General features: G+C 33.6%; 3 protein-coding genes and 1 pseudogene across 3 annotated transcripts; 2 read left to right on the forward strand and 2 right to left on the reverse strand.

Annotated features, from left to right (window-relative positions):
* Positions 1 to 379: 379 nt before the first annotated feature.
* On the forward strand, positions 380 to 2,952 carry LOC110666159 (pentatricopeptide repeat-containing protein At3g47530). Its single transcript, XM_021826556.2, has one exon. The coding sequence runs from the start codon at positions 441 to 443 to the stop codon at positions 2,286 to 2,288; it is 1,848 nt and encodes a 615-aa protein (XP_021682248.2). The 5' UTR covers positions 380 to 440; the 3' UTR covers positions 2,289 to 2,952.
* Positions 2,953 to 3,178: 226 nt separating this feature from the next.
* On the reverse strand, positions 3,179 to 5,936 carry LOC110666160 (malate dehydrogenase, chloroplastic). The gene is made up of 2 exons (XM_021826557.2): positions 5,645 to 5,936; positions 3,179 to 4,711 (listed from the first exon to the last, which is right to left on the reverse strand). Exon 2 carries the CDS (start codon positions 4,700 to 4,702, stop codon positions 3,464 to 3,466), a length of 1,239 nt encoding a protein of 412 aa, XP_021682249.1. The 5' UTR covers positions 4,703 to 4,711; positions 5,645 to 5,936; the 3' UTR covers positions 3,179 to 3,463.
* A 734-nt stretch (positions 5,937 to 6,670) lies between these two features.
* Positions 6,671 to 15,684, reverse strand: LOC110666193 (geranylgeranyl diphosphate reductase, chloroplastic-like; annotated as a pseudogene).
* Positions 15,685 to 17,915: 2,231 nt separating this feature from the next.
* LOC110666202 (GDSL esterase/lipase At1g74460-like) lies at positions 17,916 to 19,716 on the forward strand. Its single transcript, XM_021826615.2, has 5 exons — positions 17,916 to 18,255; positions 18,366 to 18,496; positions 18,613 to 18,852; positions 18,948 to 19,197; positions 19,301 to 19,716. Exons 1-5 carry the CDS (start codon positions 18,021 to 18,023, stop codon positions 19,543 to 19,545), a joined length of 1,101 nt encoding a protein of 366 aa, XP_021682307.2. The 5' UTR covers positions 17,916 to 18,020; the 3' UTR covers positions 19,546 to 19,716.
* Positions 19,717 to 25,967: the final 6,251 nt, after the last annotated feature.

Here is a 25,967-nt window from a genome sequence, read left to right on the forward strand (position 1 = left end):
TTAATTTATTTTTATGAAAAATTTATGAATTATGTTTAATTTTATATATATTAATTGTTTAATTTCATTGATTAATGGTTATTAGGTTCAAACCAAAGTTAAAATTAGATCAAATAACTTAAAATCAAGTCTAAATTAAAAAATAATAAAAATCAAACCGATCAGTTTAAATCAAATCGAACCGAAATAGAACGATTCAATTCGATTTAATTTTTTACCCATTTCGATTCGATTCGATTTCTAAAATTTACGATTAAATTTTTATAATTTAATTCGAATTCGATTCGATTTGGTTCGGTTCGAACCGAATGCTTACCCTGAGCAGTTGATGGCGAAAGCCTGGCTAGCTATAGGAAGCAACTTGTTAATGCATAAGCAGAGTAGTCGTTGATCACAATTCATAAACAAGTTTGAATTCTTTCAAAACACAGACAAAACCAATGATCCAAATCTCACATCCCTTTAAATTAAATTGTTACTATCTCTATCTATTCCGGCCTCTCTTTCTCTCTCGTTTCACCACCGCTGCCACAATCCCTTCGCTAGCAAAACCACCGCAGCAACACTTGATTTCCCTCATAAAATCATGCACCCAAAAGTCCCATTTGCTCCAGATTCATGCCCAACTCATCCGCAACTCTCTCTTTCAAGAATCTACCTTCTCTCTCCCTTTCTTGTCCCGTGTAGCACTCTCTCCGTTCCAAGATATCAGCTATTCCCGCCAAATATTCTCTCAAACCCCAAACCCATCTGTTTTCCATTACAACGCCATGATAAGAGCTTACTCCAGGAGCAATTCACCTATTGAAGGATTCTTATTGTATCAGGATATGAGACACAGAGGTTTGCATGCGGACCGGTTATCTATGTCCTTTGTTATCAAGTGTTTTGTTAGAGTTTCCTCTTTAATGGGTGGCGTACAGGTTCATGCTAGGATTTTAAGAGATGGTCATCAATCAGATAGTTTATTACTTACTAATTTGATGGATTTGTATTCGCTTTGCGAGAAGGGAGATGCAGCGTGCAAAGTGTTTGATGAGATACCTCAGAGAGATACTGTTGCTTGGAATGTGTTGATTTCCTGTTTTATTCGTAATCGTAGGACCAGGGATGTTTTAGGTTTATTTGATGCTATGGTAAATGGTGAGTTTGGGTGTGAACCAGATGACGTTACATGCTTGCTTCTGCTTCAAGCTTGCGCGAACTTGGGTGCTCTTGAATTTGGTGAAAAGGTTCATTGTTACATTCAAGAACACGGATATGGTGATGCTATGAATCTGTGCAATTCGCTTGTAGCTATGTATTCGCGGTGCGGGTGTTTGGACAAAGCATATGGTGTGTTTCAGAGCATGCGCAATAAAAATGTAGTTACATGGACTGCCATGATTTCTGGTCTTGCAATGAATGGGCATGGAAGAGAAGCTATTGAAGCATTTCGAGAGATGCAAAGAATAGGTGTTTTGCCTGATGATCAAACTTTTACTGGAGTTCTTTCTGCTTGTAGTCACTGTGGGTTGGTTGACGAAGGAATGCTGTTTTTTGATATAATGACCCAAGATTTTGCGATAGCTCCTAACATTCATCATTATGGGTGTGTGGTCGATCTTTTAGGTCGTGCAGGAGAGCTTGATCGGGCATATCAGGTTATCATGTCAATGGAGGTCAAGCCAGATTCAACAATATGGAGGACCTTACTAGGGGCTTGTAGGATTCATAGGCACGTTACACTTGGAGAACGTGTGGTTGGGCATTTAATTGAACTTAAGGCTCAGGAGGCTGGGGATTATGTTTTGTTGTTGAATATATATTCCTCAGTTGGGAATTGGGAGAAGGTGACGGAATTGAGAAAGTATATGAAGGAGAAAGGTATCCAAACTACAGCCGGCTGTAGTTCAATTCAATTGAATGGTGAGATTCATGAGTTTGTTGTGGATGATGTTTCTCATCCTAGAAAGGAAGAGATTTATGATATGCTGAATGAGATTAATAAGCAGCTCAAGATTGCTGGTTATGTTGTTGAAATAACATCTGAACTGCACAATTTGGGTGCAAAAGAAAAGACTTATGTACTTTCTTATCATAGTGAGAAGTTGGCAATTGCTTTTGGAGTTCTCGCAACACCACCAGGCACAACAATTAGAGTAGCCAAGAATCTTCGGATCTGTGTTGATTGCCACAACTTTGCTAAGTTTCTCTCGGGGGTTTATAATCGAGATCTAATCATAAGAGACCGTACTAGGTTTCACCATTTCTGTCAAGGAAGCTGTTCCTGCAATGACTACTGGTAATAATAATTGAGAACAATTATTGGTACCAACATTTGGGGTTGGATAAGAAAACCTCAAGTATCATCATGAAATGCGATTACTGTGATTGAAAGGAACAGCTTCAGCCTTCAGTGTAATGATCAATCTATCTCCACAGGACACACCAATGGTTTAAATTTGGGTCTATTTGGAGATATCTGGCTCAAGTCCTACTGGGATGAGGTGGGAAGGTTTTGTGAAATGGGGAAGGCTGTGACGTCTATCTCACAAGGTCAAAAAGGGGGAAACAAGAAGCAAGCAGCTTCTGTGTGAGACATCTTCTCCAGTGTGAATAGTGGCAGAGAAGGGCTTTGGAACCTGTGGATCCTGAACCTATTGCGAATGAACGGATGCCTTGGAGAATTGTTGCCGGTTGCACAAGCATTTGTCTAATATTGTTCAGCTTCTATCTGAGAGGCACAAGATAGCTATAGACCACTGTGACTCCGTTCTAAACCCGGAATGCTAGTGTCCTCGTACTTGTATTATTTGTTAACGAGACCAAATTTTATAACCCAGAAATACCAAAGTTAGTGCGAACAACAGCTATGAAGTTTGTATTTTGCTTCTGACTTGAAAAACATTTACCACTGAACGTTGTCCTGACAAAGACAGAAAATGCAGAAGTCTATGCCACTGCTTACAATGATCTTACGTGAAACTCCCTCCAGAAGTAATTCAACATAAAAGAAATGAAGCTTTTTGAAGCATTTGGCCCTCCAGATGTAATTCAACATAAAAGAAATGAAGCTTTTTGAAGCATTTGGCCACTGATGCCAAACAATGAATGCACAGCAGGGCTATATTAGTTATTTTACCCCTCAATGTGTGCATGTGTATAAACATAGTCGGGGGAGAGACATAGAAAGAGATTGCACGAAATTCCTTACTATTTCTGTAATATGGTGCACGGGCCATGTTTTAAGATAAATATTACAAGCTCTCGATGATAATGATTGCAATTTTCGAATCTACAGCACTAACATAACTGCGGCAGATAGCTCCTCATCAAGAGTGCTTTATGACTTGAGGGGTAAAAAGAAAATTCTACAAAACTGAAGTGCTGATGCAATGTTGAATCACAACAAAATCAACTTGCTAAACCTTGTTAAGATCCGCATTTCACTATAGTTAGGACTTTTTGAGTACTGAACTACCTATGCAGCCACAGGTTGCTTCTGAGCAAATGCAATACCTTTGTCAATGCTGGCCTTCAGTTCGGGCTTCAGAGCCTCCAGTGCCTTCTGCTCATACCCGGTCAACCCTTGGAGGTCAGATGAAATGATAGCTTCAACCCCATTCCTTCCAAGTTTTACCCTTGATGCAAAGAATGGAAGCTCAGTAAGATCTGACTGCACATATGAGCACTCGTAGACATCAGCATCTCCATCAAGTGCACGAAGAGAAGACTCGACAAATCTGGCTGCAGCATATGCCATTGACAGGGTAGCAGAACCAGCACCAGCTTTTGCTTCCACAACTTCTGTCCCAGCATTCTGGATCTTCGCAGTTAGCTCCTGCACTTCCTCATCACTGAAACTGACCGAAGGTTTTGTCTTGGACAGAAGGGGAAGAATGGTAATCCCTGCATGCCCTCCCACAACTGGTACATCCACATCAATGAGCTTGAGGTTCTTCTTTTGAGCTACAAATGTATTTGCTCTGACAACATCAAGTGTACTAACACCAAAGAGCTTCTTTGGATTATAGACACCCTTCTGCTTCAGAACTTCAGCAGCAATTGGCACTGTAGAATTGACTGGATTGCTTATAATGTGGATGAAAGCATCAGGGCAATTATCAGCAACAGCTTCAACCAAGGTCTTTACAATGTTGGCATTGATGTTGAAGAGGTCATCACGAGTCATACCGGGCTTTCTAGGAACTCCAGCAGGTATAACAACAACATTTACACCTTTCAAAGAATCAGCCAACTCAGAAGCCCCAGTAAAATCCAGAACTTGAGAGGGAGTGTTGCAGTGGCTGAGGTCAGCAGCAACTCCCTTGACATTTGCTATATCGTACAGGTGCAAGGCTGAAACTAATGGGGACATCTTGATTAGAAGTGCAAGCGGCTGACCTATCCCTCCAGCAGCTCCAAGAATCGCCACTTTGTAAGATGCCTGGAGGTTTAGGTGATACTGTGACCTATGGCTTGATTTTTGGGCTTTTGAAGTAAAAGATCCTCGAAGGGCAATGGCACTTTCCTTGCCTAAGAAGGATGACTCTGATTCACAGTTCACAAAGGTTGATGCCTTAAGACCGCTGAAGCTTGTAAGTGAGTTCTGGGAGCTGAACCTCATAGCAGATGGCTTTGACTGTGGAAGTTGGCTTGCTTTAGGCCCAAAGGAGATGGCTGCTCCAATTGAAAAAGTTGCTGCTGATGTTGCTGCCATCTTGTAAATCTGTGAACACAGAAGTATCAAGTCATTGAAGATACATGAAATCCAAGCTAGGTTGATAACAAATATGTACTCAATTTAAAATATACAACATTAAACCAAGCAGTTGCTAAATGCAAATCTTAAAGAAACCTTAAAGTAACAAGCATAAAATGGAAGGAGGGGAAGAAGAAGAGGGGGGGGGGGGGGTGGTGCGGGCGTTGGGGTGTGGTGTGTGGGGTTGGTGGTTGTTGTTGAACATAGAGTCTGCAGTTGACACAAAAAATACAAACAACCACACAAAGAAAAGAGATCATGTATAGCTACATAGTAAAAATCCAATTCAGCAATGGCCGACAGTTTTGACATCCTACGAAGACACAAGCCTATCATTATTCCCTTTTAGTTTAAAACAAGTTCAATCATTCTTGCATCGCAACAGCTCAATATAATCGTCCAATCTTTCCAAACAGATGAAAGGCACTCAATCTGCCAAAAAGATTTTTTTTTGAAAAAAAAGTCCCCATTGAATTGCTTATTTGATTTATATTCTTGTCTAATCAGCATTATCAATTCAACATCATCCTAAAGTGTAAGGACAAGAATTTTTCCAATCGTCAATTCAGATTCAGGGAAATAATTCTCAGAAACCTTGTAATTCAATTTTGTTTTTCTTTAAGTGAAAAATCACAAGCAATACATTCAACCAAGCCATTTGAAGACATGTTCCATATCTAACAAACATGTAGCCATCGAAATGAACTAGGGAGAAAAAAAAAAATCAACAAAAAAAATAAATGAAACTAAAACCCAAATCAGATCTAAACCCAAAGATCTCATAAACTCAAAGGTTTCCGATCTCAAGAAAGACAAAAGATAATTAGTATTAGAAACATAAAAAAAAATAAAAATAAAGAAAAAGAAAGAAAAGAGAAAATACAGAGAAAGAAGTCGAACCTTGTGGGAAAAGAGAGATCTAAAGAAGAGGTTGGTGTATGAATAAGAAACACGGAATTGGATTGGTGAATTTAAGAGGAAATGGTTTGGGGAGCTAATGGGTTAAAATCTCCGCCAATGGGCCTAGGAGGAATCTGCCTTTTCAACAACTACTTCTCAAGCTATCACACCCGACCTCTCTATCACAGCAAATCAACCTCCTCTCTCTTTTGCCAAAAAAAAAAAAAAAAAAAAAAACAGCCCCCTCTCTCTTTTATAATTTTTTTCTTTCTTTCTGCGTATCGACTACGCCGCCGCACTTAGGAAAGAATCTCCCTCCTACATGTAACCTTTTGCCAGTACTCAATCTTGGCCGTTCGTTTTTAGCGGCTGCGATTTCACTTTTACTAGATTGGAACGCATCGCATCCGCTTCCTTTTTTCGTTTGACTCTCTTTCCTTTTCTTTTTATTTCACAGATTTTCCTTTTTTAAAAAAATTTAAGAGATTTTTATACTTTAATGTAATAAGATATAATATATTTTTACAATATTGTTTTAATCAATTACATTAACCACTTATGATAAATAATATTATCGACTGTAACAAATACCATAATTTAAATTCTTAATATTAAAAATTGATTTTCGATCATTTAATTAAAAAAAAAAATATAATTTGTATTTACCAAAAATGACAGCCTTGGACACGAAATAATAAAACAAGTTATAATTGTGATATTGGTCAGTTGAAACTCATGAAAGATTTTTTCCTTTTGTCCTTTCAGTTTCAGTAATAAATATTGACAAAGACTGACCCTTTCCCTTCCTTAACAGCCACAATGCTGCATGCCCCATTCATTGTTTAATTCACTGCAACTATAAAAATCTTCATTTGATTTGCGATTTAAACATCAAAATAAAAATAAAGTGATGATTTGGATTATCATCTGAAGCGTCTTTCTACTAAAATAAGATAATGCAGATCAATTATGAAAAAAAATATATGTATATAATAACAATTATGCATAAGTTTTGTCATCGTTAGCTCATACGCTGAACCTGTTCATCTCCTTTCTAAGTGCATCCCATCAAGCTTCCAATGGTATTGAAAGTCAACTTCAAATCGTCCAGAGGATTCCCAGGTACCCACCCTCTTGTACAAATAGCTATCGAATGTCATCTTCTGCACATACTCATCTGCGCACATCTCCACGAATGCTTCTCTTGCTGGGTTCGATCTGTAGAATACTTTCTGCAACACATCCAGTACCTTGTATGTCGGCCAATATGTCTTGTCCCATTTCTCCAAGTAATTCCTCAGGTCACTCTCATCCACCATCCTCTTCCCATTCTCTGACCCCTCAACGATTGCCTCTGCACACATTCTTCCACTCTTTGCTGCAAAATAGATGCCTTCGCCTGAACATTTTGTTACATACCCTGCTGCATCCCCTACTAGCGCTACTCTGTCTAACAACCTGCGAGGCCTCGGGTGTTCTGGTATTGGGTGTGCTTCCACTCGAATAATGTTGCCCTCAAGGATCTTGTCCTTGGCTCTGTTTCTTGTAGCTAATTGCAATTTCTTGATATCACCTTTGTGAGTCACCGTGCCAGACCCAACAGCAACATGGTCACATTTGGGGAACACCCATCCATAGAAGTCTGGAGATACATCATCACCAACATACCTTTCAGCTAGGTTCTCATAGTATACCATTTTATCATCAGGGATTCTGATTCTCTCCTGGAAATACCAATGTAAAATTTTGCAATTTAAGAATTCAAGCAAAACTCAATTTCAAAATTGAACTTCAGTTTTTCGACCTTCAGTGAAATATGAGATTACAATACCTGAAAAGCAATGGCGTAGTCATAATCACCAGCACCAATGGACTTGGCAACACGGGAATTGGCTCCATCAGCGCCAATAACTGCATCAACTTCCAAAGTATTCTTCTGTCCTGCCCCGCCAACCTTCCCATTGTACTCCGTGTAACGCAAGACATAAGGTGCAGTCCTCTGCCGCCCTTTGGTATGTCCATTTTCAAGAATAACCTGTTGACCCCACAAACTCAAAGGAGCATAGATTTTGATGATATTAAAATTCAACTAGAATCAAATTAACATTATTTTAAGTGTTGTGCCTCTCAAAAACAAAGAAAAAGACTCAAAAATTTTATGATGGATTCATGCTTTTGAAAAAAGGATGACATTTTAAGATAACACAGTACGAATCAAAAAGATAAAAAGAAGAAAATGTTACCTATATGGTACATAATACTTATTTTCAATCCCTCAAAAGATTTTCTTTTAAATATCTTCAATGGTCTAAAAGCATTTGATTATGATTTGGCGTAAAGTTTTAAAGTTTTCAAAGTTAATGCAGAAAAGTTTTTCTGGTATGCTAACTGGTTTGTTACTTGTTTTGGTATGCTAACTGGTTTGCTACTTTTTTCAGTAAGCTAACTATCTCATCTCTGCACAACATCGCAAAAAAAGATAAAATAACGGCTATTTTCTTGAAATTCGAAATTGTAAAGTTCAAATGAGTTCTCAAACGGTAAAAAACGTTCCAAATTTATAAATACACCTATCATTGGCCATTTTGCAGTTAATGAAAGTCTTTCTAATGTTTCTAATCTTTTAAGATCATAAAAGCTTTCATTCAAAGTGCTCAAAGTGTTTTATTGCTCATCATTGGCTTACCTACTCATCTCTTCTTTATAGATTCTGTTGTATTGAGTGAGAATGAGTTTTAAACACTTTATTATCATTTATGAGAGGTCATTCAAGCACCTATTGAAGCTTAATTGTGAAAAGTGTTTGGGATAACACTTGGTAGAAGTGTGAAGCTACTTGTAAAAGTTTTGGTGAGAAGATTTGTAAAGGGTTTTTGTCTCTTGCCTTTAAAAGATAAGATTAATGGAGTGAAGACTCAAAGTGAGATCTTTAGGAGAGTGGATGTAAGCTAGTTGAGCCGAACCACTATAAAAATTCAGTGTTCAATTTTCTTAACCCTTGCTCTTTACATTTATGCATTTTAACTTTCTGATTGAGGTGCTTTTGCTGATATGAAAGTTGATATTGTTTATTGTTAATCTTGTTGCAAACTGAGAAAATTGGTTTACTGCTGAATCTGCTGATACTTGATTTAATTTGCTTATTATTTTATTTGCTGTCAATTAATATATCCGTGTCTTGCTTGTTCATTGTCAGACAGAACTTATTCAGACATCAAATTTCTACTAAATGCCAATATATTCTGTTAGATCAGTATACTGATTGCTTATGACTCAACTTTGAATCAACTTATCAATAGAGCTGTATTGTTCATATTTCACATTAGAAAATTAGATTGAACCAAGCTATAATTTTTCAAAGGTTTTGAGCAAGAACAAAAAAATTGATTTTAGTGTCCAATTCACCCCCCTCTTGGACATGTTTTGGAACATCAATTTGGTATCAGAGCTTATCTCTTTTGCTTGAGGATTAAACCTCTTAGAGTGATCCATTCACATGGCTGGTTCATCTAGAAACTCAGCTGGTATACCTGCCCCCTTAGCTAAAGTTTATTCCATCACTAGACCACCACTTTTTAATGGCACAAATTTCTCTTTTTGGAAAACTAGAATGAGAAACTTTATACAATCTGTTGATATTAATGCTTGGAGAATAATTAAAAATGGTCCTTATATTCCTTATAAAACCAGTGAAGGAACTGTACAAATTCCTAAAGCTGAAGTTGAATTTGATGATAATGATTGGAAGAAAATTTCTACAAATGCCAAGGCTATTAACATTTTTTATTGTGCTCTTGATATTAATGAGTATAATCGTATTTCAGGATGTCATACTACAAAAGAAAAACTGGACAAACTAGAAGTCACATATGAAGGAACTGATGTGGTGAAAGAGTCAAAGACAAACCTTCTTATCCGTGATTATAAGTTATTTGAGATGAAACCTGGTGAAACTATTACTGAAATGAGTACCAGATTTACAGATCTTGTCAATCTTCTTAAAGCTCTTGGAAAGAGATTTGAGGAACAAGAACTCGTAAAGAAAATTTTGAGATCTCTTCCAAAGTCATGGGAAGCAAAGACCACTGTTATTCAAGACACCAAAGATTTCAGAAAATACACCTATGATGAGCTAATTGGTTCTCTCATTGCACATGAGATGATCTATAAGAAAGATGAGAAAGAAGGTGATCAAAAGAAAAAGAAAGGTATAGCCTTCATATCCGAAAAGGTAGATGAGAAAAAGAAAAGTGTTGCTTTTAAAGCTAGTTCAAGTTATGATTCAAGTGCTTCAAGTGATGATGATGAAGATATGGCTATGATAGTCAAAATATTCAAAAGAGCATTTAGAAATGGTGAAAGCAAATACAAGAAGTTCATAAAGAAATATGCTCCAAAGACTCCAAATCATTCAAGTGAAATAGTTTGTTATGAGTGTAACAAACCAGGCCACATTAAGCCAAAGTGTCCTACATTGAAGAAGAAAAACAAGTTTAGAAAGGATAAAAGTAAAAAGGCAATGGCAGCAACATGAAGTGATAATGACTCTTCATCAAATGATGAAACAAGTGACAAAGACGTTGTAAATGCTTGTATGATGGCAATTGAAGAAAAATGTGAAAGCTCGCATATTGAAGATAGTGAAAATGAGGTAAATCTTGAACTTTCTAATGTTGATGAATTAGAACTTGCATTTGTAAAGACATATGATAAATATAGATCTTTTAAAAAGAAATGTAAAATTTTGGTTTATGAAAATTGTGCTTTAAGATCAGAAAATATTTCCTTGAGTATGGCTTCAAAGGAAAATAAATTTTATAAATCTCAAATGAAATTATTTAAGGAAGTTAATGATGAGCTTCAAAGATGAAAAGAAGTGTGTGAACAACTTCTTGAGAAAAATAGAATTCTTGAAGCAAAAGTTGAATCTTTCATAAGAGATTTAACTAAATTTACAAAAGGAAAAGAAACACTTGATATACTTCTTGGGAATCAAAGATCCACAAATGAAAATTTTGAATTGGTTATGATGGATTTATGAAATATAGAAAATACAAACATTATTTTATTAAAGCCTCATCTTTTTCTCAACCAAATATTACATGCTTTTATTGTAATCATAATATGATTAATGCTTGTCCTATTAGGAAAGGAACCTTTAAGGCAAAGAAAGTATGGGTGCCTAAAGGAACCTTACCTAATATTACTAACACACAAGGACTTAAAGTTGCTTGGGTACCTAAAGACAGTTAACTGATTTTAGATCTACCTAAGGAGTATGCTGGAAACAGAATACTGGTACATAGATAGTGGCTGCTCTAAGCACATGACAGGAAATAAAGGCAAATTCTCCTCTCTTACTTTAAAAGAAGAAGGTTATGTCAAATTTGGTGATAAAAGTAAAGCTAAATTTATTGGATGTGGAACTATTGGTAAAAATCCTTGCATTGAGAATGTTGCATTAGTACAAGGATTAAAATATAATCTTTTAAGTGTTAGTCAACTATGTGATAATGGTTTTAAAGTCATTTTTACTTCTACACATTGTGAGATTCATGAAAATAATGTTATGTTTGCTAGTACTAGAATAGATAATATTTACCTACTTGATTTAACAAGTCTTAAAGAAAATTGTGAAACATGCTTTATGACTTTAGATGATAGTGCATGGTTATGGCATAGAAAATTAGGACATGCTAGCATGAGTACACTTGCTAAACTCTCTAGAAGGAATCTTCTTAGAGGACTTCCAAAGTTAAGATTTGAAAGAGAGTTTCAATGCAAAGCATGTGCACTTGGTAAGCATACAAAATCATCTTTTAAATAAAAAAATATTGTAACTACGTCTAGACCATTGGAGTTATTACATCTTGATCTTTTTGGTCCAATCACACCTAGAAGTCTAGGAGGCAAGGCATATACTTTTGTAATTGTTGATGATTTTTCAAGATTCACATGGACTTTCTTTCTTGCTCATAAAGATGAAACCTTTGATATATTTGAAGCTTTTTGCAAAAGAACTCAAAATGAAAAAGGTTATTGCATTACATTTTTGAGGAGTGATCACGGAAAATAATTTGAAAATAGTTTGTTTGAAAATTTCTGCTCTCAAAATGGTATTTATCATACATTTTTAGCTCCTAGAACTCCACAACAAAATGGAGTTGTTGAAAGAAAAAATAGATCTTTGCAAGAAATGACAAGAACAATACTGAATGAAAACAGTTTACCAAAATATTTATATGTAGAAGTTGTAAATACAACATGCTACATTTTGAACAGAGTTTTCATTAGAGCTATTTTAAAGAAAACTCCTTATGAACTTTTGAAAGGAAGAAAACCTAATATTGCATATTTTCATGTCTTTGGTTGCAAATGTTACATTTTGAATAACAAAGACAACAATCTCAAGAAATTTGATGCTAAATATTGTAAAGGAATATTTCTAGGTTATTCAACAAATAGCAAAGCATATAGGATTTTCAATATAAAAACCTTGACCATGGAAGAATCAATGCATATACTTTTTGATGATGCCAACACTTTCTTGCAAAGGAAAGATTCTTGTGATGATGAAATTGAGCAGATTCTAAATTCAAAGAATTCAAATAAAGATGAGCTTGATTCAAAATAACTAGTGGAGGATGATCAAAATGACAAAGAAGAAGAACTTCCTTGCTCCACAAATGTTTAAATTCAAGAAGACTCCCAATCAAATGTAGAAGAATTACAAATTGAGGAACCTCAACATCAAGACATTCCACAAGAATGGAGGTACCATAGAAATCATTCCAAAGATGACATTCTTGATAGTCCATCACAAAGAATGATGACAAGAACTCAACTTAGAAGATATTTTGGTAATGTTGCTTTTGTTTCTCAATTTGAACCCAAAACATATGATGATGCTCAAAATGATGAAAATTGGCTTTTTGCTATGAAAGAGGAATTAAATCAATTTGAAAGAAATAAAGTGTGGACACTTGTTCCTAAACCTAAAAAGCATTCTGTTATTGGAACTAAATGGGTATTTTGGAATAAGATGGAAGAAAAAGGACATGTAATTAGAAATAAAGCTAGACTAGTAGCTCAAGGATACAACCAAGAGGAAGGTATTGATTTTGATGAAACCTTTGCTCCGGTTGCTAGAATTGAAGTTATTAGAATGTTGTATGCATTTGCATGTTTTAAGAATTTCATACTTTATCAAATAGATGTTAAAAGTGCATTCTTAAATGGATATATTGACGAAGAAGTTTATGTGGCTCAACCTCCTAGTTTTGAAGACCCTCATTTTCCAAATCATGTTTACAAGCTTACTAAAGCTCTCTATGGTTTAAAGCAAGCTCCTAGAGCATGGTATGAGAGACTTAGTAAATTTTTGCTTCAAAATGATTTTAAAAGAGGAAAAGTAGATACTACTCTTTTCATTAAGAAACTAGGAAAAGACATGCTTATTATGCAAATCTATGTAGATGATATTATTTTTGGTGCTACTAACCATTCTCTTTGTAAGAAATTTTCCAATATGATGAAAAGTGAATTTGAAATGAGTATGATGGGTGAACTTACTTTCTTCCTTGGATTGCAAATTAAACAAATGAAAGATGGAATTTTTATAAATCAGTCCAAGTACATAAAGGATATGCTAAAGAAGTTCAAAATGGAAGATATGAAAAGCATCGGAACTCCCAGGAGCTCAACAGTTAAATTGGAGAAAGATGAAAAAGGTAAAGAGATAGATATAAAGAGGGAGAGATGAATGAGTAATCTTGTTAGTAATCTTGTTGGTATAACTTGTGATTGATATAGTTTGTGATTAATATATTGTGCATATTGTGCATATTTAGTTAGTATTTTAGTTACACTTGCCTAAAACTCCTTGAGACAGAAAATGCTTATGAATATTTCATTGAAATTATTAAGGGGGAGTTATTTGTGATTAAATGTTGATATAAGCACATACATAGGGGGAATTATTTCAACATATACATTCATACACATACTCACACTTGTCAATATTTACATAGTGATTCGATTGAATTTTGTCATCATCAAAAAGAGAGAGATTGTTGACCCCACAAGCTCAAAGGAGCATAGATTTTGATGATACCAAAACTCAACCAGAATCAAACTAATATTATTTTAAGTGTTGTGCTTCTTAAAGAACAAAGAAAAAGACCCAAGGATTTCATGATGGATTCGTGCTTTTGAAGAAAGGATGACATTTTAAGATAACACAAGACGAATCAAAGGAGATAAAAGAAGAAAAGGTTACCTTCCAAAGATGCATTGAAGATTAAATTTGAAGGTACATATAGTATAGAAGTTAGTTTTAACTTTTAGGATTGTTTGTGAAAAGAATTGAGGAGTAGAAGTCAATGATACTTATTTTCAATCCCTCAAAAGATTTTCTTTTAAATATCTTCAATGGTCTAAAAGCATTTGATTATGATTTGGCATAAAGTTTTAAAGTTTTCAAAGTTATGCAGAAAAGTTTTCCTGGTAAGCTAACTGGTTTGCTACTTTTTCCAGTAAGCTAATTGTCTCATCTCTGCACAACATCACAGAAAAAGACAAAATAATGGCTATTTTTCTTGAAATTCGAAATTGTAACATTCAAATGAGTTCTCAAACGGTCAAAAACGTTCCAAAGCTATAAATACACCTATCCTTGGCCATTTTGCACTTAATGAAAGTCTCTCTATTGTTCCTAATCCTTTAAGATCATAAAAGCTTTCATTCAAAGTGCTCAAAGTGTTTTATTGCTCATCATTGGCTTACCTACTCATCTCTTCTTTATAGATTCTGTTGTATTGAGTAAGAGTGAGTTTTAAATACTTTATTATCATTTATGAGAGGTCATTCAAGCACCTATTGAAGCTTGATTGTGAAAAGTGTTTGGGATAACACTTAGTAGAAGTGTAAAGCTACTTGTAAAAGCTTTTGTGAGAAAATTTGTAAAGGGCTTTTGTCTCTTGCCTTTAAAAGAGAAGATTAGTAGAGTAAAGACTCAAAGTGAGATTTTTGGGAGAGTGGATGTAGACTAGTTGAGCCGAACCACTATAAAAATTCAGTGTTCAATTTTCTTAACCTTTACTCTTTACATTTATGCATTTTAACTTTCTGATTGAGATACTTTTGCTGATATGAAAGTTGATATTGTTTATTGTTAATCTTGTTGCAAACTGAGAAAATTGATTTACTGCTGAATCTGCTGATACTTGATTTAATTTGCTTATTGTTTTATTTGCTGTCAATAAATATATCTGGTATACTGCTCTATTAACTGTGTTGTAAACTTATTCAGATTACTGAAATTTCTACTTAATGTCAATATATTTTGTTAGATCAGTATACCGATTGTTTATGACCCAACTTTGAATCAATTTATCAATAGAGTTGTATTATTTATATTTCACATTAAAAAATTATATTGAATCAAGCTGTAATTTTTTAAAAATTTTGAGCAAGAATGAAAAATTAATTTTAATGTCTAATTCACCCCATCTTGGACATATTTTGAGACATCACAACCCATTGATAACATTGGCCCCATTATTCGCCGCCCTCTCTCGCAAGTAAGAATCGAGCACCTCCCGTCTCACCATCCCAATGTACTCGTGAGGCTTCAGCGTTTTCCCAATGTCCACAGCGATGTTGGAAGGGGAAATCATCTTCATCTTGGTCACCTTGCGGTCTATGATGTCCATTGGCAGGTCGAACTCGCCCACCATGCAAAGAGGAATGGCCCCACCGCATGGCTTGCAGTTATCGAGCTTGCGTTTGATGAGGTACGTCTCGATGCCACCTTTAGCGAGGGTATCGGCTGCTGCTCCACCAGCGGGGCCACCGCCAATGACTGCCACTCGTAGGTTGCGGTTTTGGATCTTGGGGCTGGATTTGCTGGCGGTCATTTGAAGACGGCGGTGGCAGTGGTTGAGAAGGGAAATGGTGGGTACTTGGGTTTGGAGTTTGGGAGGTTCAGCGGAGGAATGGCGGAGTCCCGTGAAGGATTTGAAAGCGATAGAGGAAGTCATTTTGGGCGTGAGAGTTGAGACTTCTGATGGAGGAGTGAAGTGCGAAGCGAAGGTTATAGTTGGCAGTTGGATTTTGTTGAAGAATTTGAGGGTGGATACGGTTAGGGATAGGATGAATGGAATGAAGGGTGGCGATTGGATGTGGATAATGAGGATAGAATATAGGGGATGGGGATGATTTTTCTACTTTGTTTTATTTTATTTTTAGGAATTTTATTTTATTTTGTATTATAGTTTTCGTTCGAGCGAGTGGCTTGTATTGCCACGTGGTGTGTTTTTTTATTAAAATTTGCTTTTATTATTTAGATACAGAATATGAAAATGGATTTTTAGACTAATATTTATATATAAATTTATTTAGTATATATAAATATATTTTAATTATATATATATATATTTATATAAATATTTAATTAAATTATTATTAAATTTATTTTCATGTGGATTTAAATTTATATTACATGTATTTTTTTTTTTAAAGGTTTTGTCATATTTTGCAGAGACTCAAAGCGTCAGAAATCTAGAGGCTATTTCCATTACGTTTGTATTGCTTCGTCTGTTCATAGGTTTAGTGTCGAAGAAGGACCTTGCATATTTATTGGATTTTTCTGTTTTGGGCTATCTCTCACATCAGGCCTTCTCTTGAACACAATGGAACTGATGCCCAACCCAAAAAAAGAAAAAACCCTCAATTGCAAAGTGAGCAGGGCTTTCATAACTTCAACCAGGCAACATTTGAAATAGGGATGATACGGATAGATTTTTGTGAATACTTGATCTGATTAAATCTTAATAAAACGGATTTAGATATTATATAATCAAGTTCAGAATGAATTCAGGTTTGAAAAATAATATTCATGACGGGTTTAGGTTAGGTTTGAGTTTTATACATTGGGTATCTGTTACTCGAACCCGTTTATATAAATATTTAATTAAATATAAAATATATATTTTTATAATAATATTTATAAATTTTTATATATTTTATTTTATATAAAATAGAATTTAAATATTTTATGAAATTATTAAAATTTTAAAATATAAATTATTAATGAAAATAATTTTTTATACAAAATATTAATTAAAATATATAAAATTAAACAGGTTCGGATTTTCTTCGGATAATAATAATCGAATTTGGGACGGGTTTGAGTAGTGGAGAATAAATTTTAAACAAGTTTGGGTTTTGATAATATTAATTGAATTTGAGTTCGAGTAGGGTGATTTTCGCGGGTATCCTACCCATTATCATCTCTAATTTGAAACCATGCTTCTAGATTATTTGGGAGATTTTCTCGTATTGAAATGTACTAGTTCATACACTATCACGTATATACCACCTACTACGTATATCTATCTTTAAAAGGGTTAATTATTAGACATATTAAGATAATTAAAAAATAATATTCTCTCTCATAAAAAAGTGGACCCTCTCTATAATATAAAAAATGAATTTCATATGATTATGAAAAAATGAATTTCATATGATTATGAGTAATGATACATATAAACTGGATACACCTAATAATTTCTCCTATAAAAGGCCTTACTATAAAGAATGATGCACCTAATCACTGTAAATAGAAATTAACACTAATGAATCAATTTATTGCTAAGAAGTTTTTTCTTTTGATAAAAAATTAAAAGAATGGGCATTCAAACCTGTCTTTCTTGGGTGAGTAATATACATTTAGTGATCGGATCCTTTGTTGTTAAAGAATAAATTCGTACTAAAATTTTTTTGCGTGTTCTAATAATCCATAAGAATACAATATTTCAGTTTATTGACAAATTTTCTCAAAATTCCCTTCAGATTTTGTGCAAGAAATCACAAAAATAATAAAAGGGGTAGGTGAACTCACCATAATAACAAATCCAAAATGCAATATTGAAATTTCAGAGGCACCCCCTTATGCTTTTCAAGTTTTCATAATAATAATAATAATAATAATAATAATAATAATAATAATAATTTATTATATTTTTCTTCGAATTATCTGTACGCTTCCTTAGGCTGTGGTAGTAATGGCATTGGTAATATTCCTTGCTAACCCCCCCAACCGTGGTTTGCAAATTGCATGCAATGCCGTTGTAAGAATACGCCCAGGTAGTTGCAGTAGGTTTGAATGACTAAACGGTTAGTTCATCCAACAATCCTGACCTCTCTGTCTCAGGCAATATTGTCTTACTGGTGCGACCTTTTCTAGCCCACAAGTTTATTAATTCAGTGCTTTTCACATGTGTTTAAAATACATACTCAAAATCTTTCTCACACACATTGCTTGGAAATTGAAAGGCGTTGGGAAAGAAGATTAACAACTCCTTTTGTTTCGAACATGAAGCTGGTGCCTTCATGGATATTGATTCTGGCCATGCTAGGGGTTGCTATTGATGGATGCCAATGCAAGATTGTGCAGTTTATTTTCGGAGATTCGCTTTCTGATGTTGGTAACAACAAGTACCTCGCTAGGAGTCTTGCTCAGGCTAGCCTGCCTTGGTATGGTATAGATTTTGGCAATGGACTGCCTAATGGGAGGTTCACTAATGGCCGCACTGTTGCTGATATAATAGGTAATACTGTCAAAATTGTTTCGAGTTATAGCCTGCCCTTTTTTTTCAATCTTTTTAACCGATCTATGATCTTCTCCTGGCAAATCCTTACTTTTTATTCGTGCATGCAGGTGACAACACTGCTCTGCCAAGGCCGCCTGCTTTTCTTGGTCCATCTTTAACAGAAGATGTGATATTGGAGAATGGTGTAAATTATGCCTCTGGAGGTGGTGGCATTTTGAATGAAACTGGTGGCTACTTTGTAAGTTATTTATAAATTCTGCGAACATGATTTAACCTCATTCCTCGATTTACCCTTCTGAGGACGTAGCCAAACACTTGCACTAACACTGAAATATTCCATAACTACTGTTGCAGATTCAAAGGTTTTGTCTCAACAAGCAAATTGAGTTATTTCAAGGAACGCAACAGCTGATCAAAAACAAAATTGGCCAAGAAGCAGCACAGGAGTTCTTCCAAGAAGCTCGATATGTGGTTGCTTTAGGGAGCAATGACTTCATTAACAATTACTTAATGCCAGTTTACAGCGACTCATGGAAGTACAATGATCAGACCTTCATTGGCTATCTGATGGAAACACTTGAAGCACAACTGAAGGTGATTAATTTAGATTGATTATAAAGACTACAATAATTAATTAATCTTTTCAATTTAAGCCGTGAAGGTTTCTAATGAGAGTGTTATTTGTAAAGACATTACATAGCTTAGGGGCAAGACAGCTGATGGTATTTGGGCTAGGACCAATGGGCTGTATTCCACTCCAAAGGGTTCTGAGTACATCTGGGAGCTGTCAAGACCGAACAAACAAGCTAGCTATTGGCTTTAATCAAGCTACAAGCAAGTTAATAGGTAGTTTAACCACCAAGCTTGCTAATGCAAGCTTCAAATTTGGAGATGCTTACGATGTTGTTAATGACGTGATCACCAATCCAACCAAATATGGTGAGCAATATGGTGACCTTCACCTTGCAAATGTTTCAATTGAGTCAATTCCAATTTTGGTTGATTTCCCCTGAATTTAAATCATTGCTTCTGTAAATTGCAGGATTCGAAAACTCAGACTCACCATGTTGCTCGTTTGGAAGAATACGACCAGCTCTCACGTGCGTTCCAGCATCAACATTGTGCAAGGATAGAAGCAAGTATGTGTTTTGGGATGAATACCATCCATCAGATAGTGCAAATGAGTTGATTGCAAATGAGCTCATCAAGAAATTTGGATTTTTACGTGTTAATGATACAGATGGTCCTTCCCCTGCACCAGCCGTTGCTCCATCTCCACAGGGATAGCATATTGATTCCACCTAGCTTATCTCTGTTCCAGTAAAAAAAAATTTCATATGAAGTTCAATGTCCTCCTTTCCTTTTGTAATTCTTACTAGGAATCAGGTCAGTGCAAAGAATTACAAAATTTTAAGATAAATAATAATTCCAATATATGTTTATTTTTAAATAACAAAATATTTGAATTTTATCAATTTTATAATTTTTTACATAAAATATAAATTTCTTTTAAGTCCAGATTAATTTTAAATATAACTATTTATTTACCATTAAAAAGTTTAATATAGGATACCCAACCGAAGTGATGAACATGCACTATATCTCATGTATTGATCAAGCATTTGATATGCAGAATAAAATTGACAGTCTGATAGAGCCTCACTTTGCACGTCCAATGCTTAAATGAGACTAACTTTCCATCAATCATAAAATAAAAATAGAGCGATACCCTAATCAATACACTAAAAAGCAAAAAGAAAAAAGCTAAAATAGAACTTTTGTCTTTAATTTGCAAAACTAACATTTTATTTTCATTGCTGGCTCATATCTTGCTTGTAGTCTCCATAGTTATATGACATTTGAAGTTCCACAATACTACAATGCCATATTTTAATCTTAGATACGCTTAAATATTTAATGAGATTTATGTGATTTCAATCCAACTCCCTATTCATAGTTGTCCATTTGTACAAAAAAGAGGAAACACCCAAAAAAGGACCTTGTTCAATGGAAAACAATAAGATAGAATGTAAGGCAGTGAATGTGCCTACCAACTCACTAATCCACCTTCTCCAATTGAACACAAGGCACATTTAAATTTGCCTTTCAGATACTTCAAAGCCATTCTTGCTAGTGGTTTACCTAACAACGTGTTTCTGAAAAGAACCCTTGAGGTCAATTACAATGGATTTTCAATAAACTTGGTTGCTTGTTTAACACAGTACCATGGAAAGCAACTTCAATTTTCTTTTCTTCTTTCCTTTGCCTTTGGCCACCAACACAAGGCAAAGCTACATTGCAAAGACGACTTTGAAGGGTACTCAAGGTTCAAGAATTATGGTGGTCTAGTCGCAAGCTAGACTCCTCCTCCCTTTCCTTTGTAAACCAAAAACAGCCAAGGGAAATTCACCCCACAGGCCACAGGCATCCTCGAGGAGCAAATGAATGACTTCTGGAAGATACGAGAGCTGGTCTTTTTGTATTTGTATTTAGTGATGCTCAAGAATTCTAAATTGTGAACAAGTCTTCAATGTCATCATGGATGGTCAAGATTTATTTCTTATATATATTTCATAATCTTAATTATATCTATCTCAGAAATGCAAATAGTTTGGTATGGTTTGTCAAATACCCTGCTCTATTACTTGGGAGGAGTTTATTCCCTCTCATCTTTCCATCAAAATCAAGAGTAACTTTAACTTGCATCTTAATCATGATTTAAGAAGGATTTTTCAAAACAAATATTAGAATATAGATCTCAAAGGTTATCTACATTCACTGAAGCTTAAAACAGCCCCTGCTATGGAATTCCATGCATGTTTACTTCTTGAAGATTAAAAAGAAAATTTTTCAATGAATTGGAACTTGAAATAGTATTCAGTTTGACAGGGAATCACATAGACAATTGGATTTGAACAAAATGCTCAAGTTGTAGCACCAAACTAAAGCTCTTAACGTAAATATCCCTGGGAATCACAGCCCAGTCTCTCTCTCTCTCTCTCTCTCTCTCTCTCTCTCTCTCTTAAGAGTTTAATTACATAGATACAGCTTTTCTTAGAACAGCTTTCTATCTCTGATATAATTAGCACCAACTTGCCCCAAAGATATAAATAAATAAAGAACTTCCTAATTATCTTAATGGGTGAGCAAAATCATGCATACAGCTGCATGCCCACACCATCCAGTTCCCATCTAATAGTTGCAGAGAAAGAAACTAACAATCACCACATTTGTTAACCTGTGATGGCCATGGAGTGTGGCGTTTATTTGCCCCTGGACCAGGGTAATCATTTAGCTCCACAGCCATGCTCCCACCAAGACTCACATGTTCCTTCCATCTAGTTCCCGCAGCCACCTTCTGTAACAGAAAAATAAATAATCATACATACATACCAATGTCTAAGGATTATAGATAACAAGAAACAGTTTACTGGTTATTAATTAGGTACCATGTGGGTAGTCTCTGGAACTGGAAGAACTTGAGGTCCATGCAGTAACCTTCCAAGTCCTGCAAATATGAGAGAGAAAGAAATATCAAGAATTAGCAAGAGAAGAAAGAAGAATCAAGATCAGGTGGGAGTCATCAAGACATACTTGTAATTGGGATCGCATTCAGAGAAACAAGGTGAGAAATCCCTAGAAAGATTACTAGTAAGCGAAAGAGAGTAGTAGTGCCTGCCATTGCGAGAGCAAGCTTAGAACAAACTTTCCTCCGATGCTGCTGCTCATAGAGCAAAAGCAATCAATTTATATATTCACACCGCAAAGCCAGATTTTTCTGGTGCTTGTGACGTTGGAGAAATTAAACTGTGAAAATGCCTAATAAATTGAAAGAAGACAAAAAATTATCTGTAATAAAATTGAAAAGATGCTGTCAAGAACTTATATCATATTTTTAAATTTTTTGTTATGTTTTTAAATTTTAAATTTATAATTTTCAGTAGATTAAATTTTTCTGATGTTTGTGATGTTGGAAAAATTAAACTGTGACTGCTGCAGATAAAAGATTAAAAGAAAATAAAAATTATATATCCAACAAAATTAAAAATATGTTGTTAAATTTATAAATTTCAGTAAATTATTTTAAGAAATGTCATTATATAAATACCTCCATAATCAATAAAACAAAAATGTTCAATTTTAATATATGCTTCTATATCTTTCCTTAAAAAAAAAATTAAAACAAACACCATTGATCATATATATTTTCTTGAAGTCAAAAAGGAAATAGGAACATAACATTTTTGTGGGGGGGCTAAATGCATTAAAGAGTCTTGAGTGTTTCAACCATAATAAAGATAATGAAAACTTAAGGCGTATTTAAGCAAAGATGATGGTGAGGAAAGCCACTATATGAAGTGGAAGATGACAGAAGAATGATGGTGTGGCAACTTACGAGCCCTTGCACTCATTAAGTCAAAGGGCAACGACGAACCAGAGGAAAAAAAAAAGTAAATATATAAAAAATAAAATAAAATAAAATAAAACAAAATATTATCAAAAAAAAATTTATAATATATTGAGTGAAATCTAATATTTTAAAAAAATATAATATAATAAATTTTTGATAGAGAAAATTTAAATAAAACTCTTCTCAGGCTAATTTTCTCCGGTCAAATAAAGAGATAGAATAACGAAATTTCATGCTTAACTTATTTTTAAATGCCTAAATAGAATGTAGTATTATCAAGTGTTTTATATTGCTTAGATACTTGATATCAATTTAATTTATATAGAACACTTCTAATTCACAAATTAAATTTTGAGTTAAGAAAATGTTATTAATATATATATTTCTTTATATAAATAATTATTTAATATTTAAAATTTTTTTAATTAAAAAATATCAAAGGATTTTTCATTTAATATCGATTACTAAAAGAGAGTTAAATAATTAAATTTATAATTAATAAAAAAATTAATTTAATTTAATTTAATTTAGATAAATAAATATATAAAAGAATAATTAAAAAAAATAATTAGCCTATGTGTGGCAGTACATCCGCCGCCAATCAAGGGCCTGGTGGAAATTATCATTAGAGCTCAAGGAAGGATGTTCAACGAATTGAATTTTTTATCACAGGAGCCTCACATCCATGAAAAGTGAGTAGTCATGAAAAGTTGAGGCTGCACATTGTGTTTTTGTGACTCTATTTCAATGTAATTCTCCATTTCTGAAGTGGAAGCACAGCATTTCTTAGCTACTAAATGTGGCAGCAATTTTTCACCATCAAAGTGATATTTGTTATTAGAACTGTTATTAAGAAAATTATTTTTTTAAATATATTAATTAGGGAGTATTAAAAATAATTAAAAATTAAATTTAATAAATTTTAATTATAAAAATATTAAAATAGTAAAATAATATTTTTTAAATTATTTTTTTAATATTTAAAATAATATTTTTATTTAAAAAAATAATTTCAATTTTTAGAGCTTAATGCCAAACAGACCGTATATCACAAATCATGTTGCATTTCAATTTTTTTATATTTATTTTACCTTTTTTATTTAAATTTACATGTTGTCATTTTGCTAGTAATTCAATAAGAGAGCGATTATCTGATAACATGAGTGAGTAGAAAAATTAAAATTTAATAGCTCTATTTTCATTCTCAAAATAAATAAAAGGCAAATTGACCCAAATTGGTTACAATATGACGTAACATCAACAAAATTAAGAGGATGGGAAATAATTGGTGCCGCTTGTTCTGGGTTGACTATAAATAAGCTGTCGTATTCCGATACACAGAAAAACAATACGACAACATTGATATGGTTGTAACAAACAACTTCACAAACAAAAGGCTACGAGCCCAAAAGTCAATACCTATTTGCCAATGAAGAAATGAGCTTTTGAGTGCAACATTTGCAAACTGTGGGTAAAGTTAAAAGCCAAATATGATTTTTTATTTTCTCCACCCTCATTTTAGAACCCTTTAATAGCTACTACTTTCCATACCTCATCATTTCTTCTTTAGAAGAAAAATTTGTAAGTCAACTCTTTGGAATAGAGAGGGGGCAATCATAGAAATTTGATGGGCTTCAAAGTGCTTGTAAAAGCCCAACTCTTAATTTAACCTCGAATTGGTTTCTGCTGAGGAAAATGTGAAGCCCACACTTCAATGTTTCCCCGTAAACATATTAAGGCGCTATTTGGTTAAAAAAAAAAAAAAACTGACCCAGGAATGACTTTGTTAATTATTTTTTTTTTATTCCTATTATCAGTATTAAGGAATTTGATTTTAATTTTCATAATAAATTAAACATAAATAAAAATTTATTATTTCATTTTGATTTTGTTCGATTTCAATTTTAATACTGAAAACAACTTCAAGTTAAATTCTGCACATAAAGTGCAATTAGTCCAGTGGGATGGGCTATGTGCAGCCCACAACTTAAAAGGGGTAAACCCATAAGGACATAATTTTGTGGGCCGAAATTTTGTGAGTGGAAATCAACCATTTACCTGTCTAAATCAGGATTTGTCTTAATAGTGATTATAAAATTACATACTAAAGACCTAAAACCGCCCACGCTGCCGCCCACTATTAAGAAAATATTAATATTAATCTAAAAAGTAACATCCGAATTAGACGTGCTTGATTTAATTAATTAAATGCATCAATTCTTAATCCCTCTAGCTTAATTATCTAATTAAAATAAAGCAAAATGGGTTGACCTTTCTACACCGAAAGATCAAAAAGGAAAAGTTCCATGTTGGATTACCTTTTATCTATACAATTACGTGTCCCAATTACTGCTTTTTTTTTTTTTCTTCATATAATAATATCTCTATATCTGTGTGATGGACATCCGTCATCGACAAGATAGAAAGCTAACAATTTCTTTTACACGTGTTCTAATGGGGAACACGTGTAAGATTATCATGAGTTGTGCGTGAGAAGTTTGAAAGAGAAGCTTTTGTGGAATGGGGTCCACTTTGAAACTGTAGTCTAGCGTGTGTGAAAACTAACTACTCATTTAATTGAACGATCTTATTCGAATTTCATTTTTTTAAAATTGGAAATTTTTTTAAATTTCTAATCAATAGTGTGAGATATTTGATTTTTTTTTTTCAGAAAATTTAAAATTATCACTATCCCATTAAAAGTTGAGATTTTTAAATATTAATTTTTATTTTTTTTATTCGTTAGTTGTTGATTTATAACATTTTTCTAATGGTTAGAATAAAGACTTTATATCGTTTGAACATTTTAGTCTAATTTATATATTAATTGGATATTTTTAATTTATAAATTAATTTTTTTATTAAGTCCAAAGATTTAAGTAGTATCAAAATTTAGATTCTTTTTTCAAGAGAATATGAAAAGCGCGTGAAATAAAAATTTTACATCACTTAAAAATTTGACGCTAATATATTATATATGCTAACTAAGCATTTCTAACTCATAAGTCAATTTTTAAATTAAATTTAAAAAATTTAAACGCGATAACTAGTTGAGAGCATTCAAACTGTATCGAAATACAATAAGTTACCGTAATATCATAATTACTGAATTGAATAATTTTTTCATAATATTAAAATTATTTTTTAAAATTATGAGATTTATAAAGTTCAAATTTAATTAGAATTTAATTAAAAAGTATTAATAAAGTTAAATTATTTAAATGAATTTTATAATTTTTTAATATATAAAAGAAAAAAAAAATTTTGCCCTCTCCCTTAAAACATAAGAATATAATTT

This window comes from Hevea brasiliensis, chromosome 17 (genome assembly GCF_030052815.1).
Source record: "Hevea brasiliensis isolate MT/VB/25A 57/8 chromosome 17, ASM3005281v1, whole genome shotgun sequence".
Classification (NCBI taxonomy): domain Eukaryota; kingdom Viridiplantae; phylum Streptophyta; class Magnoliopsida; order Malpighiales; family Euphorbiaceae; genus Hevea; species Hevea brasiliensis.

What these genes read in the sequence shown, in the direction of transcription:
- LOC110666160 (XM_021826557.2), bottom strand. Translation starts at nt 4,702, where the DNA reads ATGGCAGCAACATCAGCAGCAACTTTTTCAATTGGAGCAGCCATCTCC.
- LOC110666159 (XM_021826556.2), top strand. Translation starts at nt 441, where the DNA reads ATGATCCAAATCTCACATCCCTTTAAATTAAATTGTTACTATCTCTAT.
- LOC110666202 (XM_021826615.2), top strand. Translation starts at nt 18,021, where the DNA reads ATGAAGCTGGTGCCTTCATGGATATTGATTCTGGCCATGCTAGGGGTT. An exon ending in CACTGTTGCTGATATAATAG is followed by an intron (nt 18,256 to 18,365) that starts GTAATACTGTCA and finishes TCGTGCATGCAG; the next exon opens with GTGACAACACTGCTCTGCCA. An exon ending in CACTTGAAGCACAACTGAAG is followed by an intron (nt 18,853 to 18,947) that starts GTGATTAATTTA and finishes TTATTTGTAAAG; the next exon opens with ACATTACATAGCTTAGGGGC.